At 42.4% G+C, this 23,469-nt stretch overlaps 2 protein-coding genes across 2 annotated transcripts; both read right to left on the bottom strand.

The window, feature by feature from the left end:
- Window positions 1–11,722: 11,722 nt before the first annotated feature.
- Window positions 11,723–16,237, bottom strand: LOC109757275 (phosphatidylinositol transfer protein PDR17). Its single transcript, XM_045227358.2, has 6 exons — window positions 15,729–16,237; window positions 14,220–14,309; window positions 13,068–13,244; window positions 12,863–12,961; window positions 12,528–12,773; window positions 11,723–12,408 (listed from the first exon to the last, which is right to left on the bottom strand). The coding sequence occupies exons 2-6, from the start codon at window positions 14,280–14,282 to the stop codon at window positions 12,115–12,117; spliced, it is 879 nt and encodes a 292-aa protein (XP_045083293.2). The 5' UTR covers window positions 14,283–14,309; window positions 15,729–16,237; the 3' UTR covers window positions 11,723–12,114.
- Window positions 16,238–20,095: 3,858 nt separating this feature from the next.
- LOC109757274 (phosphatidylinositol transfer protein PDR17-like) lies at window positions 20,096–23,001 on the bottom strand. The gene is made up of 4 exons (XM_045227357.1): window positions 21,693–23,001; window positions 21,025–21,123; window positions 20,701–20,946; window positions 20,096–20,577 (listed from the first exon to the last, which is right to left on the bottom strand). The coding sequence occupies exons 1-4, from the start codon at window positions 21,753–21,755 to the stop codon at window positions 20,356–20,358; spliced, it is 630 nt and encodes a 209-aa protein (XP_045083292.1). The 5' UTR covers window positions 21,756–23,001; the 3' UTR covers window positions 20,096–20,355.
- Between the last annotated feature and the right edge of the window lie 468 nt (window positions 23,002–23,469).

The following is a 23,469-nucleotide window of genomic DNA, read 5'->3' as shown; positions in this document are numbered from 1 at the left end:
TTCTCGCACTGCATGATGTTTGAGAAACGGATGACCGAGACACAGTCTTTCCGAAGAGGTCCCCTTAACCGATAGATAGGCCGGTACACCTACAATCCCCTACATCTGCTAGCCCATCATGGAAAGGTTTCCCACAACTTACTCAACTATGCTAGAGCCCATAATAGCTTGCGGCTGCACACGGAAGTTTCTAGCATGAATAATCTTATGATCCCTTTGAGCCTGGGTGGCGGTCCTTATACAAACAGACAACACTGGATTCTCCAGGTGCCTCAATCCACCCAGATGTGAGTTTTAGTTGCCACCTTAGGTAAACCATTATTAACAATCTCACATCTGGCATGAATATCTCTCAAACCCAATCCACGTCTACGAGCATAGCATGGCAATATAATAGCAACGTAGAAGTAACTCCCAAGGGTTTGATAAGAAAACAGGTAATAGGTACTACCTCAACTACTTCCCAGAAACCCACAATTTAATTAGATCCTAATCATGCAATTGTTTGAGGAAAAGATCTAATGCAATAAAACTGGGTATGGAAAGTATGATCAAAGTGTTACTTGCCTTGCTGATGATCCGCAAAGCCTAGCGATTCGAAGTAACAAGCGGCACACTCCGGGTACTCTATCGCAAACAAACAAGCAAACAATCATTACTCATCTAATGCACAGGTAAAACTCGAATGAAAGATCCAACCAGAAATTTCAACTTAAGAACTCCGGTTTGCAAAAAGAATCAACTCGAAAGAAGCAACGAAAGTCAAACGGCGAAAGAAACAAGCTTCGTTTACTAATCTGGATCTAGGTCAAATTTTACAGTAGCAAAAACTTGTTTGAGTAGGTTAAACGGAAAGAGAATTTCGAAACGAAACTCTAGGCGCTTGAATCGCCTGATTCCGATAAACGAGCGAAAAGTTAAACAGAAACGAAGATTCGATCAGAAATCGAATCTGAGATAATCGCGGAAAAATCCGACGAAAAAGAAAAACGGACGAACGGTTAAAGAACGGACGTTCGTTAACAGAGAAAATCCGACGAACGCGTTCGTTAAAACGAACGAGTCGATGAACGCTCACAAAATAACAAAACCGAAAAAAAACCGACCTAGGGTTTTTTTTAAACGAACGGTTTTTTAAAAAAAAACGGCAACGAACGGCGGCGAGGTATACCTCGTCGGGGGCGGGGCTCCGGCTGCTCCGGCGAGGGCGGCGGGGGTGCGGCGGGGTGCGGGGTGCTCGGGGAGGGCGAGGGGGCGGCGTGCGGCGGCGAACGGCGGCGGCCTTCGGGCGTCGGGGCTCCGGCTCCGGCGGCTCGGGGCGGGGCAAGTGCGGGCGGCGGCGGGATGAGAGAAGAGGGGGGGCGGCGGCTATTTATGAGAGGGCGGCGGCGGCTTGGAGGAGGGGCAAAGGCGGCGGGGCTCCCGTGCTCGCCACGGACATCGGGCGGCGGCGGTGTCGTGCTGGGGAAGGAGACGGGGCACGGGGTGGGCCGGCGCTCGGCTGGGCCTCGGCCCGGTCGGGCGGCGCGCAGTATTTTTTTTCTTAATACGTTCCGCGGAAAAAATTTGTAGAAAAATAAATAAAATTCCAAAAAATATAAAATAAATTTTCCCCGTCTAGTTAGAAAATCTAGAATAGGGTGAACATTTTTTTTTGACACAAATATTTTTTTTTAAAACATGCAATATTTTTAATGCAATTAAAATTGCAAATAAAATCCAAATAAATTCCAATAAATGATTTTAACACTTTTCCTCCAATATTTCAATTGTTTTGGAGAAGTCATATTTTCTCCTCTCATTTAGTTTAATAAGAAATATTTTTCGGAGAGAAAAATAATTAAAACCAAAAATCCTCGTTTTATTATTTGATGGAAATCAAATATGCAAATTCGAGAAAATCCCCAACTCTCTCCGAGGGTCCTTGAGTTGCTTAGGACTTATCGAGGATTTGTCAAAATGCAATAAAATATGATATGCAATGATGATCTATGTATAACATACCAAATTGAAAATTTGGGATGTTACAGAACATTACTCTTTTAATGTGGAAACAATTTATAGTATTCGAGTCTCTTATGATACTCCCACTATTCCGAATGAGAAGAATTTTGCTTATGTGGAGAGTAGTAAATTTTCTATGCTTGTAATCATGAAAAGAATGCTTTAGGTGCTGGTTATATTGTTGAATTCATTCATGATGCTACTGAAAATTATTATGAGGGAGGAATATATGCTTGTAGGGATTGCAATAATATCAAGTTTCCTCTCTATGTGTTGAAAATCTTGAAGATATGCTTGTTTTGTCTTCCTATGCTAGTTGATTATTGTTCCCATAAGTTGTTTGCTCATAAAATCCCTATGCATAGGAAGTGGGTTAGACTTAAATGTGCTAGTCATATTCTTCATGATGCTCTCTTTATGTTTCAATTCTTATCTTTTATGTGAGCATCATTGAAATCGTCATGCCTAGCTAGGGGCGTTAAACGTTAGCGCTTGTTGGGAGGCAACCCAATTTTATTTTAGTTTCTTGCTTTTTGGTTCTGTTTAGTAATAAATAATCTATCTAGCCTCTGGTTAGATGTGGTTTATGTTTTAATTAGTGTTTGTGCCAAGTTAAACCTATAGGATCTTCTTGGATGATAGTTATTTGATCTTGCTGAAAATTTCAGAAACTTTCTGTTCACAAAAACAATTGTTAAAAATCACCAGAACGTGATAAAATACTGATTCCAATTGCAGCAGATCAATAATCAAATTATCCAGGTCGTCCTATTTTGGTAGAATTTTTTGAGTTCCAGAAGTTTGCATTAGTTACAGATTACTACAGACTGTTCTGTTTTTGACAGATTCTGTTTTGTGTGTGTTGTTTGCTTATTTTGATGAATCTATGGCTAGTAAAATAGTTTATAAACCCTAGAGAAGTTGGAATACAGTAGATTTAACACCAATACAAATAAAGAATGAGTTCATTACAGTACCTTGAAGTGGTTTTTTGTTTTCTTTCGCTAACGGAGCTTACGAGTTTTCTGTTGAGTTTTGTGTTGTGAAGTTTTCAAGTTTTGGGTAAAGATTCGATGGACTACGGAATAAGGAGTGGCAAGAGCCTAAGATTGGGGATTCCCAAGGCACCCCAAGGTAATATTCAAGGACAACCAAGAGCCTAAGCTTATGGATGCCCCGGATGGCATCTCCTCATTCGTCTTCGTTCATCGGTAACTTTACTTGGAGCTATATTTTTATTCACCACATGATATGTGTTTTTCTTGGAGCGTCATTTTATTTTCTTTAGCTTTGCTTGCTGTTTGAATAAAGTATCAAGATCTGAAATTCTTAAATGAGAGAGAGTCTTCACATAGCTACATAATTATTTAACTACTCATTGATCTTCACTTATATCTTTTTGGAGTAGTTTGTCATTTACTCGTGTGCTTCACTTATATCCTATGAGTAAATGGTTGAATGATTTGAATGTCATAAATCTGAAATTATATATGTTTCATATGCTTATCCCATGGGGAGTAATGCCTTCACATATAAGAATTAGAGGTGGTAAATTTATTGAAGGTTAGCAAACATTGTATTGGTCACTTGAACAATTCATGAAAGAATATTGAAGGAAGAGAGATTTCACATATAAATATACTATCTTGGACATCTTCTATGATTGTGATCCCCATTAATTATTTTCAAACCTGAGCAAATTAATTGAAGTTGGACAAGGAAGACAACATAATGAGTTATGCTTGGGTATATTTGTATAGAAGTTATATTGTTGTGGATCCTCTAACATGTGGTGCTTGCTATTTAGAATCCTTTGCTAGCCAAAATATCTGTACTAAGCGGGAATACTGCTTGTGCATCCAAACTCCTTGAACCAAGTTTCTTCCATGAGTGTCCACCATATCTACCTATATGCGGTATTTACCTGCCGTTCCAAGTAAATTTGCATGTGCCAAACTCTAAACCTTCAAATAATGATCTGTTTTGTATGCCCGAATCGCTCATGTAGCGACTAGGGGCTAGCAGTATCTTCCATTCTAGGTGGGTTATTCTCACGATGAGCGGACTCCGCTCATCAGTCACGAGAAAATGGATGGTAATTGGGATGCCCAGTCCTATGATCAAAAGATCAAAAACAAATTCGCAAATAATTTAAACAAAACTCCCCCAGGATTGTTGAAAGTTGGATGGCACCCGTTGTTTCGGACAAGCCGTGGAGTGTGATCATTGGTGGAGGGGGAGTAAAATCTTTACCTTTCTGCGTGGGAACCGCCTATGATGTATCTAGTATGGAAGATATTGGGAACTCTTGGTCATTATGTTGACAATGAAAGCATACTCCTCAAAATTATTTTCATCTCTGTTTTTGCTTCGAGCTCTGGCACCTCTACAAATCCCTGCTTCCCTCTGCGAAGGGCCTATCTTTTACTTTTATGCAAGAGTCAGTAGTATTCCTTCTCATTACAACCTATTCTTTAGTTGGCAAGCATCATGTGATGGAAAGATCTGAGCATATATGGCCATTCAAATATATTTGATCATGAATTATTATTGTTGACAATTATCTATATGATAAATAAGTTGGGAGGCGAAACATTAAGCCCCTATCTTTCTCTGTGTTCGATGGATGCTATTTGTTCTAAAAATATGCTTTGAGTGGTAGCAATCATGGAAGACTATATGATAGTTGAGTATGTAGAGTTTGCTAAATCAAAGCTCTGACATAGACTCTTCCTGAAAATAAGATGAATTGCAATTGTTTGATGACTGAGAACTGTTTGTTAGTTTTCAAGAAAGTTTATGATCTATATTTTAACATGTGAATAGTTTGTTACTTGATCATGAAAAGTTCTATGAGTTGAGCTACTGTTATGACATATAATGATGCTAGAAACTGTGATTGAAATTATCATTGATCAAACTTGTGCACCTGCTAGCATTCACACTTCATAAATTCTTTCTTTTATCATTTACCTACTCGAGGACGAGCAGGAATTAAGCTTGGGGATGCTGATACGTCTCCAACGTATCTATAATTTATCAAGTATTCATGCTATTATATTATCCATCTTGGATGTTTAATGGGCTTTACTGTGCACTTTTACATTACTTTTGGGACTAACCTATTGACCCAGAGCCCAGTGCCAGTTTCTGTTTTTCCCCTTGTTTCAGTGTTTCGCAGAAAAGGAATATCAAACGGAGTCCAAACGGAATGAAACCTTCGGAAAAGTTATTTTTGGAAAGAAAGCAATACAGGAGACTTGGAGTGCACGTCAGGGGATAAACGAGGAGAGCACGAGGCAGGGGGGCGCCCACCCCCTGGGCGCGCCCTCCACCCTCGTGGGCCCCTCGTGGCTCCCCTTACCGACTTATTTCGCCTATATATTCCCATATACCCTAAAACCATCGGGGAACACAATAGATCGGGAGTTCCGCCGCCGCAAGCCTCTGTAGCCACCAAAAACCAATTGCGACCCTGTTCCGGCACCCTGCCGGAGGGGGGATCCCTCACCGGTGGCCATCTTCATCATCCCGGCGCTCTCCATGACGAGGAGGGAGTAGTTCACCCTCGGGGCTGAGGGTATGTACCAGTAGCTATGTGTTTGATCTCTCTCTCTCGTGTTCTTGAGGTGATACGATCTTGATGTATCACGAGCTTTGCTATTATAGTTGGATCTTATGATGTTTCTCCCCCTCTACTCTCTTGTAATGGATTGAGTTTTCCCTTTGAAGTTATCTTATCGGATTGAGTCTTTAAGGATTTGAGAACACTTGATGTATGTCTTGCCGTGCTTATCTGTGGTGACAATGGGATATCACGTGATCCACTTGATGTATGTTTTGGTGATCAACTTGCGCGTTCCACCCATGAACCTATGCATAGGGGTTGGCACACGTTTTCGTCTTGACTCTCCGGTAGAAACTTTGGGGCACTCTTTGAAGTTCTTTGTGTTGGTTGAATAGATGAATCTGAGATTGTGTGATGCATATCGTATAATCATACCCACGGATACTTGAGGTGACATTGGAGTATCTAGGTGACATTAGGGTTTTGGTTGATTTGTGTCTTAAGGTGTTATTCTAGTACGAACTCTATGATAGATTGGTCAGAAAGAATAACTTTGAGGTGGTTTCGTACCCTACCATAATCTCTTCGTTTGTTCTCCGCTATTAGTGACTTTGGAGTGACTCTTTGTTGCATGTTGAGGGATATTTATATGATCCAATTATGTTATTATTGTTGAGAGAACTTGCACTAGTGAAAGTATGAACCCTAGGCCTTGTTTCCTAGCATTGCAATACCGTTTACGCTCACTTTTATTATTAGTTACCTTGCTGTTTTTATATTTTCAGATTACAAAAACCTATATCTACCATCCATATTGCACTTGTATCACCATCTCTTCGCCGAACTAGTGCACCTATACAATTTACCATTGTATTGGGTGTGTTGGGGACACAAGAGACTCTTTGTTATTTGGTTGCAGGGTTGCTTGAGAGAGACCATCTTCATCCTACGCCTCCCATGGATTGATAAACCTTAGGTCATCCACTTGAGGGAAATTTGCTGCTGTCCTACAAACCTCTGCACTTGGAGGCCCAACAACGTCTACAAGAAGAAGGTTGTGTAGTAGACATCATCTACCTCCTCATCAACTGCGATCGAGTCAACGTTCCTTTTCTTTGGTTCTGTTATTATAGACTGTGACTTTCATTGTCCTTTCTCCTCTCGAGACGTTTAAATGTGCGCTGTTTTGTACCTTTTTACAATTTCTGAAATTTATTTTCCTCTTTCTTCTGAGTTCCTTCCTTCTTATGTGCCGGCACATGCACCACAGGCTCTTCTAAAACCTTATTTATATATGTGCCCTTGTTATTCTTACCTTCAGGATTGCTCAACTCTACTTTCGATTTTGGTTTACTTTCAGGGGATGCTTCCAACACTCTACCATCAAAATTCAAGACCTTCCTTGTCATAGTTTCTGGGTCAATGGCCTGTTGTAACTTCAGGGGACTCATTACTTCTATTCCTTCTCTATTTCTTGGTCCTTCCTCTTCCTCTCTTCCTGATGTAATCCTTCTCCAGGATGGTCCGTCACTTCCTTGCTTGCTCCCGTTACTTCCTGCACTATTACTTGTCCGAACATTTCCTTTATCACTCGAGCTTCTGCCCTTTTCTTCGTTTGAGCTTCCCTTATACATAATTGCCCGCAGCCATGGACCAAACTGTCTGGACCCTGTTCTTCTAGATCTTGTTGGGCATGACTTTTCAGTGTGTCCAATAATTCCACAACTATAGCAGAAGTCGGGTAAATATTCATATGTAAGAGAGACAATCTTTTCCTCCTTTTCTTTATTTTTTTATTCCTCTCTTCCTCCTCATCATCTCCCCCCAGTATCATTTCATTTGCATGCTCCTGTTCTTCCTCTTGTTCAATATAAATTGTTATAAACCTCATAATTGGGACTGTGATATCCATTCTCACTTTAATTCGCATGAAAACTCCTAATGAATCACCATGAACATCCAAATCCACATCAATTACTTCTCCAACTTGTTCTCCTACTGCCTCCCATGTTTCTTTGTTTATCATCCCCATTGGAATGCCATAAGCTCTAATCCAGATGGGTGTTGTCTTGAATTCATACTCATCTATGGTTTTGCTTGGCACAAAATCTTCCATAACCAACAGGTCATTATTAAAACTCCGGGGTCTAGCATCCAGTGCCTTGTTTTTGTCAGTCTTTTGGTGGAATGTAAAGAGAAATCGATTCCTGCCAAGATCTTTACCTTCGACGCCAAAAAAGGGGCTCCAGACCCCCCCCACCCCCAAAGTTCTCCCCACAAGTTCGGCTCTAACAGGCCTCTCTGAAAGTAGTTTACCTACTGCTTGTAATTTACTTACTTGCGAGGAGTATGCTTGCTTCTTTCCAATCCTGATTCCCCTCTTCTCAGCTTCAGAAAGTTGCAGATTCTTGAGTTTATCCTGAACTCCTTCCAGATGTGCAGCTTTAAAGTCCTCCATCGCAGCTGGTAGCTGTCGGATCTGCTGATCCAACACAACCGCTTCTCCGCCTCCCAACACCAACCCCGCACACCCAAAGATTTTGTTGATGGATCCACCCGTGAAGCAGAGGGATTTCTGTGTTGGTCCTCTCTGGAATGTCTCCTCACTCGATTTTGGCTTCCTTTCCTCAATTTGGCCGGATTGATGTTCCTCAGATTTAGATGGGCACCCAGAAGGTTGTGGGAAAAGGTGGGGGTGTTCGGATCTGAGAAAGTGGTCAGGGAAACAAGAAATCTAGGAGCTAGATTGTGGATTTTGTGATTGCAGATGGGGATCAAGCGGCAAGAACTGCCGACGAGGTGCGCACAGAGTCGCAACGAAGGCGCTAGAAACATTATTTTAGTTAAATCTAAGATCAAAATTTAGCATAAAGTGCGAATGAGACGAATAAACCAGGACGGAGGTAGTACTTGCTATGGTCCCTGTGCTGTCTTGTAGGATGTGCGCCTGTTTGTATTGAAAATGCATTTCACTGAATTAATATTTGAAGAAAAATTAAAATTTATCTTTATTTTTCGTATAATTTATATTTTGTTGATCAAATCGAGGAGCTAAAAAAATATGCACACCAACGAACAAGGACGGGGAGTGTACAAGTGTACAACAATCCAGCATGTGAGCTTCATTAGCTCCAACCACGGCAGAATTTTTGAATTTTGATTACCTCCGAACCCTTTGGGAGTTGTGTGATAAACCCAAAACTCAAGTTATATAAAGAAAGTACAACCTTGTGAAAATCCGCAAAAAAGTGCAATAAGGTCACCTTTAATCACCTTCCCAAAAGGTCTGATAAACCTCCACGGGACAACCATCTGGCCTTAGCGCCTTATTACACCCGATCTGAAAGACAGGTTGTCTCCCCGCAAAAAAAAGAAAAGAAAAGAAAAAGAAAGACCGGTTGTCTAACCCTATTGTTCCGTGAACTCTATCGGAAAACAACATTCTCATCGACCTAGGGTACACCATCAACCACTTGATTAATTTCGCTAGACAAGCCTTCTTCTTCCTCCCACTCTTCGTCTTCCTCCGTCTCCCACAACCTTAACTTTAACAACTATGGCGAGGTCTCCCATATAGCTACAACTATGTGGTATTTGCACATCAACGGCACCCTAGAGGAAGCTGACAGATTAGACATAGATGTCAAGTCTAAGAGACACCAATGAACATCCAAAACCTTGACACCCACTTTTGTCCTTGAACACTTCATGGATGTCCCCTCTCTTGGCTCGACCATTGTCTCCGCAAACATTGCCACACAACCCTAACCACTCCGACAAGATCACGAGATTGATTATGAATTGATTACGAGTTTGCAACAAGAGAGAAAAGTAGTTACATATGAATATATATTTTTGAGGAACCGGCAGGTCATCTGCCTATATATTGAGCAGAAGTAAAACAAATACAAAGGTCCTTACAGGAGGAGAATAAGATAAAGGACTGGACTAATCAGGTTTAGGCTCAGGTGAATTCTGGGTGTCAGCAGTCCAATGAAACGAGAGCATTGGCTGGAGGATGTCTTGCTTGATCAGGTTGAGCAGTTCATCCTCGTGATGCACTTTCTTTTCAAACACCCGTCTGTTCCGTTCTTTCCATATGTTCCATCCCGTGTAGATGGCGGTGGAGATCGCCTTGGACCCGAGTGGACAGATGTAATCGTTCCACCAGGTGCAAATTGAGTTTGCTTGCTATGCCGCACTGGGAAGTGTTGGAAGCTCTTGCCAATCACCCATAAGCTTCCAGGTTGATCTTGCGAACGAACATTGGATGATGACATGCAGTGCAGATTCCTCAGTATGGTCACAGAGGGTGCAGTTGAGGCTGTGAGGGATTCCACGTTTTGCCAGGTTTTCGTTGGTGAGGATCTTGCCTTTGAGAAAAAGCTAGAAGAAAAACCTACACTTTGCCTCGACCTTGGACTTCCAGAGTTTATCATAGTTGGCATTCGCAATGGAGCCAAGGAATTGGCAGCGGTAAGCCAACCTCGTGGTGTAGGTTGCAGCAGTGTTGTGGCTCCAGGTGATCTCATCAGGCCATGCCGGATCAAGAACAATGTTGCGCAGCCTTACCCAGGGATTGGTGAACTGTCGCATCTCAGATTCAGAAGAAATGCGGTGCAGACCTGACAACCAGTGTTGTCCATTTAGTGCCTTCTCAACAGTGAGGTTTTTCCTGTAACATAGTCGGAGCAAGTCCGATGCAATCTCAGCAGGTGCGTCGCCAGCGAGCCAGCGATCATGCCAGAACTTGGCCTGTGTTCTGGCACCAATGGAGATTTTAGTGGTAGCAGAGAAAAGGGCCAGGTCGTCTCTGTCACAAGGGATGGGAGATCCGATCCAAGGCCTGTCTTGCGCACGCCATTCCAGCCATTTCCATCATAGGCGCAGGGCCCTACCAAAGCGCTTCAGGTCAATGATGCCGAGTCCACCGAGGCTTTTGGGGCGGCAGGCGGTGGACCAGTTAACCAATGCAATTCCTCCATCCGTGTCGGGCTTTGATCTCCAAAGGAAGTTTCTTCCTAACTTGTCAATTTTTTTGATGGCCCATGCACCCAGCTTGAAAATTGTAATCAGGTAGACCGAGATTGCTGAGAGTACGGAGTTGAGCAACCGCAGACGTGCATCACCAGTCATGAGCTTCCCACGCCATTTTTGCAGCTTGGACGCAAGTTTGTCAAGGATGGGCTGGATGTCAGCTCGGGTGATGTTCCGGTAGTGCAGGGGAAGACCAAGGTAGGTGCAAGGGAATTGAAGAACGGGCACCGGGAACTGCTGCAGCAAGGAAACCAGGTCGATGTCGTCGCAGAAGATGGTAAAGAAGCCACTTTTATTCATGTTGCAAACTAGGCCAGAGGCAGAGCCAAAACAGGCAAGGATCTCCTTGGTGAGCATGATGTCAGTTGGTCTTGGGGAGACAAACATTGCAGCATCATCGGCATAAAGGCTCACCCTTAGCTGGGAGGGTGGCAAGCGAATCGGAGTGAGTAGCTGAGCATCTGCAGCCTTTGCAAATAGCCAGTGAAGTGGGGCAATTGCAAGGGCGAAGATCATGGGAGAGAGTGGATCTCCCTGACGGAGGCCTTTGCGGTGGATGAAAGGTGGACCAAGCTCGCCATTTGCCATTACTCGTGAAGAGACAGTGCTCCAAAGCAGGGAGATCATGTCACACCATTTGTGGCCAAAACCCATATGGGAAAAGAGCTCCATCACAAAGGACCAAGAAACATTGTCAAAAGCTCCGGCAATGTCCAACTTGAGCAGCAGAGCCGGGTCCTCGTGTTGGTGGAGGCTACGGATTGCGTTTTTGACGAAGAGGAAGTTGTCATGGATGCTTCTAGACTTGATGAAGGCGCTTTGGGAGGAGGGAATCAGCAATGGTAGGAAAGGGGCCAAGCGGATAGAAAGCAGTTTTCCGGCGATCTTTCCCACTGAGTGTATCAAGCTTATCGGCCGAAAATCTTTTACTTTGACGGCCTCATTGGATTTAGGTAGCAGTGTTATGTAGGCAGAGTTGAGCAGGTGGAGGTGCTTGCCGCGGAGGGCGAAGAATTAAAAAGAGATCATAGACATGAGGTTTCTCTATGACCATCATCTTTTCATATATATGGAGTATTTTTGCGGGGGATATATATGGAGTTACTTGGGGAAATGGTAAAAAACAAATTAAATTAATATTCCTGAAATGGCAGCTGCATATTACAAATTTAAGTGTATAATAAAATACAGATGGAAGACAGCTAAATAATAGGTGAATTATTCTTTGGTGTTTGAAATTGTTGGCCAAGGGAATATGGAACTGTTGTGAGATCACTTGTTTGGGGATATACTAGTAATAACTATTTTTGTAACATCACAAGCGAGATATTCTGCAGTTATATATATATATATATATATATATATATATATATATATATATATATATATATATATATATATATATATATATATTCCTCTTTTAGAGCTGTGAACCGTCACATTGGCTCGCTGAAGCTCCTCAACTTACTTTTGCAATAACAGGTGAGATGGCTGGCCGATGTTCCTCAACTTGCTTTAGCAACAATTGGTGAGGACTGCGGTATGACCTGAGGCACCGAGCCCCCATTTACGGCATGGCTACCGTCTGCCGCCCAAAAGCTTGCTGTTTTGATGTCATCCTTTGTCATCAACTTGGAGTAATCCTCATGGTTGTACACCACAATGTTCTTCCCTCCAAACTCCACCGGAAGGACTTCTGGATCAATGTGCTTGTACATTGTCTTCATACTCTCCTCGTTGTCCTTGTACACAAAGTTGACTTTCTGGATTGATTTCGGGTCAAGGAATACTTTGATAACCTGAAACCATTTGAAACATTTCAGTTGGAACATCATAAACACAGAATATAGCTCTTTTCGATAGTCTTTCTGAACAGAATCAGAGTAATGAAAGGATGATTGATGTTCAGAGGCGACACCTTAAAGAAAGCCTCAAATACTTTGGGGGGATTGAACAAAAACGCAACAGAGAGCCTCTCAGGGTAATGGTTTTGCAGGATATTCGCACTGTCTCTGGCAGTCTTTATGGGGGTTGCATTGGCCAGTGTCCATCCTGTGAAGTCTATCAACCACACCATTTTGTCTAGACCCTGAGGCAGGCTGAGAACTGCATTCTCCAGGGTGTATATAAGATACCGCAACTGGCCTTCATGAGACGATGTATTCTGAAATTGTTTTAAAAATATTATATATGCAGGTGAATTCAAGGTTAGGGAAGCCATAGGCCCACAAAAAACAGCGAGTGCTTAATTACCTGCTTTGCAGGTCTCATAATAACGACAGTTCTCCCTTCTCTATCGGTGAAAGTTGCCCTGTACATTTTACCTGTTTCTGCTTCCACAGAAACATCAGGCTGAAATGAAAATGAAAACAATCAAAAGAATGTTTGGTTACATGGTCAAGTTTTTGGAAAGAAATCTCTTGAGCATTTATTTCAAGGAAGGAAAATGCATATTTACCCAGCGAATATCCTCAGGCCTGCTAAGTGCCCTCCACTTGAGACTTTCTTCCAACATTTTCCTAGACTTGTCGACATTCCAGTTGCGGGCTTCGAGATACCTTGCCAAGCATGCTTCACTGCAGTACTTTTCGCCACGGGCAGACATAGGCCCAAGTGCAGCTCTCAGTTCGTTGATCTGCTCGTAGAAGATTGTTTCATGAGAAATGGACGAAAAAACAGTAGTATATATGTTTAACCAAGATGAAGATACCAAGGTGGTTTTCTCTTTGACAAGAACTAGTATGCATCCATATTGCTAACGGGCTTACACTGGTCTGGAAACATCTAAAGGATTCATAATAGAGCTTCTGCAGGCTCCATACGGAAGGGGACTATGTTGTATCAGTTACAACATACATTTGTATCAAAAGAAGCACATGTAGAAATGCTTGTGTACATTTCACTCTTAAAAAGTAAAAATGCTACATTGCGGGCTTTTATGCAAAACAGAATATCATTCAGTAGTCTATGTAAGATCTGAACTGCCACACAAAATTATGCAAAGAGGCATATTGTCACAGTATCATTCCCGTCGCAACATAAGACATGACAATCCTTTGTGAGGGAGTATGTCAAACTATTTGTCTCGCATCAAATAAATAATATATACTCCCTCCGTCCCAAAATATAAGAACGTTTTTGACACTAAAAAACGTTCTTATATTTTGGGACGGAGGGAGTAGGTGATAACTTACATATATCTGTCTTTGTTCTTCCTTTATTAAGCCAGAACCATTCGGGCTACTATGCTATATTCAGGTTCAAAGTTTTGCCCATTTTAACTTGTTTAGATATCCTTTTCGGAAAGGAAAAAACTTGTTTAGATATTCATATAAGATGGAAGCTTGATAAAAAGTTGATTGTCAAACTGGAACTTCCAAGTTTTTCTTTACCTTTCCCATCTTAATCCTATTTTTTCTCTTTTTTGGGGATCGTATTAATATTGCAGTAACAACTACATTAAGAGTATTACTGGCGCATATGTTATCAAAGTTCCTTGGAAAGAAACTAATGAATCCATCAACATTGTATATATTAGTACCTACTAGAACATGTACTTTACATGGTAATAGTTCTACAGCGTAACCAAAACCTGAATTTCAATTAGTACCTTTGCTTGTCGCTGCTCAGCATCATCTGAATTGAAATGAGAAGCGTGCTTCCTACGAAACATGTTGTCTTCAACTTACTGAGGCTCAACCTTCAAATGTGAAATGACGACAAATTAATATACATATTAGATGAGTAAATAATTGAATGCAATTGAATTTTCTATTTGACTAAACTTGAAAAATAAGTTCGTCGTTACTTTTGAGAGGAAGTGGTTTCAAATCTGACCAAGTTGGCGCGAGTCAGAGGTCATGTAGTGACATTATTGATATTATCTCTGTTTTTCTTCCTATTACAACAGTTCGCATATAACATTACAAAATGACAATCAAAGTTGGACTAAGATGACCATAATGTAATTATATATTTCTAGTCTTCTACTACAGAATGTTGTAGAATGAACAACATAAGTCAGCTCTTTTGTGTGCCAGTGCAAAGATTACCCTACTATGAGGTCTTACCATCCTGATAAGTCTGAATGAAGCATAGACCACAGGTATTTGGACCCACTTCAGCAAGCAAAGCATACATAAGTGCATTTGCTCTACCGACTGTCTCTGTCACCCAAAAAGGATGGGTGCATCTTCCCCTTATTTTCCGTCACACATCAATTAAGAGGGCCAGAAAATGTGTTAAGCCTACAAAGGTCACGTCCTAATCAACTGTCCCAGCAGACCACAACAGGCAACCACAAGTGACCGTACTCCATCCATGAACAAGTCCAAGACCTCTAGAAGAAGTTGCATTATCCTGTGGACAAGCAAAGCTACGACAGTTCTACGCCGGCACCAGATCAGATCGGCCTAAAAACATCTGTTTTCTAATCACATGGCAAGAAAATGTGTGTAAGGTTTCACATGCTGCCACCGTGAGTGGATCGCACCACGATCCGCGGTGCGTGGGGGAATCCTTGTTTTCTACTATCAGTAGCTGACAAGAACAGATAGAGGGGCGGCCTTTATTAGTACTAGTTAATTGTTAGGGCGGCCTTAATAGCAGCCCCTGATGCAACTCTGACTTGTTAATTGTGACCCCAACTTTTGACTTCTAACGCAAAAGGTTGTGGAGAGATGAAGGTTTCGACATGTAACTTTTATCATCTACTACTGTGCATAACTCTGTGTTGGTTCATAGACCTTCAGGAAAGGAAGCATAAAAAGATTTGGGAGTCCCTAAATCTGCACTGCTGATGCTATGCATGTTTATTTCCTTCTAAAAAGATGAACAAATCCATACTTGCAGAGTTACAGACTTGCAGTGCAGTAAAATAGCAAGGGTTTTCTTTTCGCACGAACAGAGCCTGACGGATTTCAGGTGGATGGTTTCAGAGTTTTTCAGACACAAGCACAGGATTTACCAATCGCCAGGGAAACGTAGAGAGCAGGAGTGGTTCAATATCAATATCATCAGAACATGAACGGAAAAGAATCAACTGAATAACCCCAGGCAGGCAGGGAACAAGAACAAGAAATGGAAAAAGGAATCAAGAAAGGAGAAAAGTTGTCCGTACCAGGAGAAGAAGACGAACCGGACCTGCAGCTCGGCAACTCAGGCTCCGGGAATCACCCGCGGAACGGCGGCGAGGAAGGAACTGGCCGGCGCTGGCTGGGAGTTGGACGGTGCTCTCCTCCTCCTCCTGCCGTCCGTCTCGGGGTGCAAGAATAAACAACACGAGAGAGACAGAGGGGGAGAGGCGGACTGGAGAGGGAACACCGCACCGACGCCGTGGAATGGAGGTTGCGCGGAATGAATCACGCGCTTGCGATGAGCCGGGGTTCGGGGGAGCACGCGCACGCCATTGGAGGAAGGGTCAATTTTGTGGTTGGCTTCGCCGGGAGTGGGTTATTGGTGCGTCGCCGGTGTTGCTGACCCGTTTGGGTTCTCTGCTCGTCCGGTCGCGGTGAACCCAACCACGGGTGCGATTTGCAGGACTAGGCCGGCTGCTGCCGTGATACCGACGAGGCGTGCTACACAAGTGCGGACAGCGCCGGAGACGTTCGGTACTGTTACTCTTTCAACGAGATTGTAACCGCATCATCTTCCCTATATTTATGAGATGAGATGGAAAACGCTAGCAAACACCGGGGCTGCTAACCACTGTGATCGCTTACAATTACAGGTTAGTAGTAGGATCGCAACCTACTGGAGGCGATCGGAGCCAGTTTTCTCCGTTTTTTCTTTGTTTTTTCTTTTATTTTCTTTTATTTCTTTTTTCTTCTCTGTTTTTTTTCATTTTTTGACTTTTTTTATTCTACATTTTTATACATGATCAACATTTTTTCAAATACTTGTTCAATATTTTTAGATACTTGTTCAACATTTTTATATAAATGATCAACATTTCTTTGGCTCACCATCATCCAGAACAAGTACCTCCGGGGACAACCCCTTGCATTCTGTCAGCGCTCGGGCGGCTCCCAGTTTTGGCAGGCCGTTGTCCAGCTGCTGCCTGTGCTTCGCGTTGGCACATCCATCTCAGTTCGTACTGGGTCCTCGACCCTGTTCTGGTTTGATCGGTGGATTGGTGACACCCCCCTGGCCGCACACTTTCCGGGGCTCTTCGACATTGCAGTTGACCCTCGTATCTCTGTCGAGACGGCCCTTATTCACCTTGGGCGCCTCGCTCTCCGCCGCCCCTTTGGCCCACCTGAAGTTGCCGCTTGGGATGCCCTCCTCCAGGACATCGCCCTCCTCCCCATTGACGTCGCTGACACCCCGGACGCCATTTCTTGGCGTCTAGAACCCTCGGGCTGCTTCTCCACCAAATCCCTCTACGCGGCCATCGCCCCCTCGACGGCCCCCGAGCCCTTTAGCTTGATTTGGGATATCCGACCGCCCCTGAAGATCAGGATCTTCCTGTGGCAATGGATCCGCTGCCGTCTCCCGTCCGGCGTCGAGGTCCTTAAGCGTAATGGACCTGGCGATGGGATGTGCCCCATGTGCGGCACGGTGGAGGATGCTAACCACATCTTCTTCTCGTGCTCCACGGCTCAGTTCCTTTGGTCCTGTTTCCACGAGACGGTTGGGGGCCAGTGGTGCAACACCAACTTCCCTGACCTGCTTGCGGAAATTCACGCCTCCCCCCTCGCTACCGCCATATTAGATGGCTTTGCGTTGGGGTCCTTACCTGGACGCTTTGGACCGTTCGCAATAAGCTTGTCATCCAGAAGGTGCCTCTTCGACGTGCTACTGACGCCATCTTTAAAATGTGCGGATACTTGCAGCTCTGGTGGCCGCTTAGCCGCCCCCAGGACCGGGACGTCATCAGCAACCTCCTCGCCGACCTTCGATCGATGGCCTTCCGATTGGCGCCTCCGCTTCCTCCCCCCCCCCCCCCCCCCCCGAGCCCGACTAGATGCTCTGCCGCACCCCGCGTGTGCGTGTTTTTTTGTTTGTTAAGGGCTTGTTGAGTTGTGCCCTCAGCATTAACCCTTTGACTTCTTGTTGTCTAGACCTGTGTGTGTTGTGTGTGTGGGGGAACCTTGTTGGATTTTTGGCTTGGGCAATGGCTTTATAATATAAGCGGGGCGAAAGCCTTTTTGGGTAAATACTCGTTCAACATTTCTCAAATACTTGTTCGGCATTTTTCAATACTTATTCAACACTTTTATATACATGATCAAATTTCTTCAAATACTCGTTCACATTTTTATATACATGATCAAATTTCTTCAAATACTCGTTCACATTTTTATATACATGATCAACATTTCTTTAAATATTTTTTCAACATTTTTCAAATACTCGTTCAACATTTTTTAATACTCATTCAACATTTTTTCAAATACTTGTTCAATACTTTTAATACTTATTCAACATTTTAAAATACTTCCTCCGTCCCAAAATTCTTGTCTTAGATTTGTCTAAATATGAAAATACTTATTCAACATTTTTCAAATACTTGTTCAACATTTTTTAATATTTATTCAACATTTTTCAAATACTCGTTCAACATTTTTAGAACTAATTTCTATACTACCTCATATAAGCATTGATTATACCTCTTTATCATTCTCAATATGCATCATTAAATATTCTAAGATACCTTAATACGAGTTTTATTGAAAAAATATCATTTGTGGCGGAAAAAATGTGTTCATTCTCAATATTTTAAATTATAAAGAAAAGTACAAAAATTAAGCAAAAAGCGAGAACAAAAAACAGAGAAAAAACTAAACAAAAAGGAGGAGAAGGAAGCGTGCGCCAAAATTTTGAATTCGCTCACTGGCGGGCGGAACGCCAAGTGGACCGGTCCAGTCGGGCGTTCCCTTCAGCGAGAGCTCACTGTTGGCTCGCGTAAGGCGAGACATAGGGAACCCCGCAAACTACTCCATCCCCTTACGTTCTATTCGTTCATATGGATAACAAAATACTCCCTCTGTAAACTAATATAAAAGCGTTTAAATCACTACTTTAGTATTTTAAATGCTCTTATATTAGTTTACGGAGGGAGTACTATGTATTTGACCTCGACGCAGGCGGAGGTTAATTGGGCTGCAGATCTTGTGGTCCATTTTGCACCTGTTAGTTTTTTTTAATATTTCTCTAGAAAGTATCTTAATTATAATCTCAGTAACAAAAGTAACACATGAATATTTGTGTCTATAAATATTGTACATACAAACAGAATAAATTAGTTTAAGAAATTGTTCACATATTATTTAAAAATACTCATATATTTAAATAATATTTATGAATTATAAAAATGTTTGCATAATCTATAGTAAAAAACTTAAATTATAATTCAAACAAGTATTTTAGTTACACAACATTTCGATACAAAGCGGGGCGAAAGTCTTTTTCGGTACACAACATTTCAATAATTATACACATGTTTGTATAACTAAAAGTATTACCCCGCAAAAAAATAAAAATATGACGGCGCACGATTTCAACGACAACATGGTCGTGTGGCGCCGCGAAGCCGCCGCGCAGGATGCCATCTTCGTCGACCTCACCTTCGACGACGACGATTGATGATCTCCACTGCCACACCGTCGCCGCCGCACACAAAGGGCTCCGGTGAGCCACATTTTGGGCATTGGGGTTAGGGGTAGGCGGCCTCCTCCGATCTAGTATACATAAATCAACTATGTATGGATGATCAGGTATGTATGGATGCACCTAGTTCTACTGTTTGTGTTCTTCTCTGGCGCCAAATTTTATTTTCAAATTTTAAAGGTCCATTTGAGGTTTATGTTCTGCCGCAACTATTTTCGGCCCTTATCTGAGCGAAACTGCGAACTGTAAACCCCTTATAAGGGCTAGCCTTATAAGGGGTCTACTAGGGATGATCTAATTAATGTATTTGAGTTTTGCACCACTTCGATGTATACCACAACTTCTAACACCAAAGTGACTGTTTACACCAAGTTGTAGCACCACCAGTGTAATTGACTCACGAACTAACAAGCAGCAGGAGGTATTATTGCCTTAAAAACACACATATAATTACTTGCTACCTTGGTCTTGCTGATTTAGTCTTTGGGCCTAATAAACCTAGACGGAGGGAGTAGTTGCAACCCACTATCTAATTTTTCTCTTCTTGCAACAATGCCAGATCATCAAGTCATGCATGTAGTGATAAGTTACTTTATGCATTAATTTATTTATGCAAAGCATGCCACCTCATCAACTCATGCATGCATGTTTTTTATGAACTTAGTCATGCAAAATACTCTTACATTGTTTTAGTTTATTTAGCACTTCATTTTTAACAAGATTCCTGCAGCAATCGCACGGGGCATTGGCTATTCATTACAAATAAATAAGACACTAAACAAGGAAAACATTGGGAAAATGCATCTAGAATGCATAACCCAAAGGCCAAGAATATTTAGGATCAAACAGAAAAAAAAAAAACATTATCCATGCATGTAGGCAGCCTACTATGCTCGTTATTATAAAAATAAAGGGGGTATATTATAGTTGCACTTATTTATCCGAACGTCCTCAACTTATCTATGTATTCCTCTTTCAGAGTTGTGCCGAGAACCGTAATAGTGGCTCAGTGATGCTCCTCAACTTAGTTTACAACAACAGGTGAGATGGCTGGCAGATGTTCCTCTGCTTGCTTTAGCAACAGTTTGTGACGACTGCGGTTTAACCTTAGGAACCGAGTCCCGTTCATTACATGGCTAACAATCTGCTGCCCAAAAGCTTGCTGTTTTCATGTCATCTTTTGTCATCAACTTTGTGTATTCCTCTTGGTTGTACACCACATTGTTCTTCCCTCCGAACTCTGCCGGGAGGATTTCTGGATCAATGTGCTTGTACATTGTCTTCAAGCTTTCCTCGTTGTCCTTGTACACAAAGTTGACTTTCTGGATTGATTTCGAGTCGAGGAACACTTTGATAACCTGAAACCGTTTGAAACATTTCAGTTGAAAAATAAGAAATTAGAAAGCAATACACTGTAGCTCACCATCACAATCTTTCTGAACAGAATCAGAATTATGAAGGATGATGTTCAGAACTCACACCTTAAAAAAAGACTCAAATACTTTGGGGGGGTTGAACAAAAATGCAACTGAAAGCCTCTCAGGGTAATGATTTTGCAGGATATTCGTACTGTCTCGGGCAGTCTTTATGGGGGTTGCATTGGCCAGTGTCCATCCTGTGTAGTCTACCAACCACACCATTTTGTCTAGACCCTGAGGCAGGCTAAGAACTGCATTCTCCATGGTATATATGAGATGCCGCAACTGCCCTTCATGAGACGATGTATTCTGAAATCGTCTCAAAATATTATTCAGTGAATGCAAGGCTATGTGCAAACTGCAGGTCAAATAACGGTGACTACTTACCTGCTTTGCAGGTCTCATAATAACGACAGTTCTCCCCTCTTTGTCGGTGAAAGTTGCCCTGTACATTTTACCCATTTCTGCTTCGACAGAAACATCAGGCTAAAATGAAGATGAAAAAAATTCATTAGAACGTTTGCTTACTTGACCCAAGTTTTCAGCAGGAGATCACTTGAGCATTGCAAGGAAGGAAAGAGCAGATTTACCCAGCAGATATCCTCAGGCCTGCTAGCTTCCCTCCACTTTAGACGGATGAAAACCAGTATATATGATATGTTTAACCAAAGATACTAGAAAAAAAATGCAACTCCATTGTTCTCATTTACTAAGCCAGAACCTTTCAACCTACTACTTTCCTTTTTGCTATATGCAGGTTTTAAGTTTTTCCCATTTCAATTTGTTTACACATGCATATAAGGTGGAACCTTGAAAAATGTAGAAATTGTCACACTGAAACTTCTTAGTTTTTTTTTAGCTTTGCCCATTTTAATCTCATTTTCTCTTCTTCTTTGGGGACCAGCATTGCAGTAACAGCTATGTTAAGAGTATTACTGGTGCATATGTTATCAAAGTTCCTTGGCAAGAAACTAATGAATCCATCATCATTGTAATTGGAACCTAGAACGAAGTTCGACAGAGTAACCAAAGCATGCCAAATTTTCAATAAATACCTTTGCTTGCCGCTGCTCAGCGTCATCCGAATTGAAATGAGAGGCGTGCTTTCTACTAAACATGATATCCTCAACTTAATGAGGCTCAACCCTTAAACGTGAAAAATGACGGTCAATTGGCATACATGTTAGACTGATTAGACAATTGAATACAAAAATATTAATGTGCAATTATCTTCCTAACGTGACGTTACGAATCAATAAGGCGCCCTTTATAAGAAAAGAAAAAAAAATACTACAGTTCAAAATCATAATTGCGAGACCTCTAGTAGCAGGTCTGATGTGATCTCTAGGAAAGAAAAATTGCATTGTTGTGTGGAGCAATGCTACAATAGTTCTACGATGACACCAGATCGGATCGGCATTCATCCGTTTTTCTAATCGTATGGCTCAGTAGGTGGCAGGAAAATGCGAGTAAGGTTTCGCATGCTGCCACCACAAGTGGAACGTGGAGGAGCTCCCGTTTACTTACTATTAGTAGCTGGCAGAACAGGGATATATGGGCGGCCAGTATTACCAATTAATTATTGTGGCGTCCTTAAAAGCAACCCCAGCTTTGACTTTTAGGGGATGAAGGTTTCAACATGCTGGTTCTATCATCTCCATAAGCCGCGTGGGTTGGTAAATCTGCACGATTGATGCTGCTACGCATGTGTTCCTCCTCAAAAGATGAACAATGGTTGGGAGTTACAGTACAGAGAAAAGCAGGATTTTGACTTGAACGAAACTTATGGATTTGGGGTGGAATAGTTCCTGACACAAGCCGCCCAAGACTTGCCAATCGCCAGGGGATATAGGGGTGGCAAGCACGAGCAGTTCATCATAACATGAATGGGCAAGTTACAACCACAGCCAGGTAAGTAACAAGAAGAAGAAATGAAAATGAATCAAGAAAGGAAAGAAGTTCTCCGTAGCAGGATACGCGAGGAAGACGAACCAGACCGGCAGCTCAGGCTCCGAGAATCACCTGCGCACGCAATGGCGGCAAGGACCGGCCGGCGATGGCTGGGTGCGTTAGGAAGAGAGATGTTGAGCGTTAGAGTGGGCTTTCCTCCTCCTGCCGTCTCGGGGGCACAAGGATAAACAACACGAGAGAGACAGAGACAGAAGAGGCAACACCTCAACGACGCCGTGGAATCACGCGGTTGCGATGAGGAGGGGTTCGGGCGAGCACGGCACCGTTGACCTGCTAGTGCTGTGCTTTGGGTTTCCGCTGCTCGGAGTGAGACGACGGGGTGCGATTTCAGATCAAAGCCTCTGCTGCCGTGAACCGACGGAGCTAGCTGGGGCTGGTGGTAGGCCATGCTGTATTGGACAGCGCAGGAGATGGAGATGTCAGACATGCCATGCTCCGTACTGTTGCTATTCATATACAACAAAGAATGAACTCTTTTCGATCGGAAGAGGAAAAGAAATCTGTAGGTTGCTTAAAAAAGAAACAACCACCATTCCAGATTTGTGATGACACTGGACCAGATCATCTCCAGGAAGCTACATTTATGTGGGATCTATCATGGAATATATTTTCATATTAAATTTTTTGAATTGTAAATGTTGATAATTTTTAATATAAACTTAGTCAAACCCTACAAAGTTTGACTTAAGACAAACATGAAAAACAGGAGTACCATCAAACACACCTCTAAAAAGGGGAAACAACACACATAGATGTTGTTAATAGCAGCGACCCTTGTTAGAAAAATACTTTGCTGAGAGCGTCGCATACTAAGCTCCCTGAGAAGTACCATGACCATCTCATATATAGCGGAAATTGCCA

The sequence above is a fragment of the Aegilops tauschii genome, chromosome 4 (assembly GCF_002575655.3).
Source record: "Aegilops tauschii subsp. strangulata cultivar AL8/78 chromosome 4, Aet v6.0, whole genome shotgun sequence".
NCBI classification, from domain to species: domain Eukaryota; kingdom Viridiplantae; phylum Streptophyta; class Magnoliopsida; order Poales; family Poaceae; genus Aegilops; species Aegilops tauschii.
The sequence above is the reverse complement of the archived record's forward strand: the minus strand, read 5'-3'. Positions and strand labels throughout refer to the sequence as shown.

What these genes read in the sequence shown, in the direction of transcription:
- LOC109757274 (XM_045227357.1), bottom strand. Translation starts at nt 21,755, where the DNA reads ATGTTTAGTAGAAAGCACGCCTCTCATTTCAATTCGGATGACGCTGAG. An exon ending in CTGAGCAGCGGCAAGCAAAG is followed by an intron (nt 21,124 to 21,692) that starts GTATTTATTGAA and finishes TCTTCATTTTAG; the next exon opens with CCTGATGTTTCTGTCGAAGC. An exon ending in TATTTGAGTCTTTTTTTAAG is followed by an intron (nt 20,578 to 20,700) that starts GTGTGAGTTCTG and finishes AAACGGTTTCAG; the next exon opens with GTTATCAAAGTGTTCCTCGA.
- LOC109757275 (XM_045227358.2), bottom strand. Translation starts at nt 14,282, where the DNA reads ATGTTTCGTAGGAAGCACGCTTCTCATTTCAATTCAGATGATGCTGAG. An exon ending in CTGAGCAGCGACAAGCAAAG is followed by an intron (nt 13,245 to 14,219) that starts GTACTAATTGAA and finishes TTCTACGAGCAG; the next exon opens with ATCAACGAACTGAGAGCTGC. An exon ending in TTATGAGACCTGCAAAGCAG is followed by an intron (nt 12,774 to 12,862) that starts GTAATTAAGCAC and finishes AAACAATTTCAG; the next exon opens with AATACATCGTCTCATGAAGG.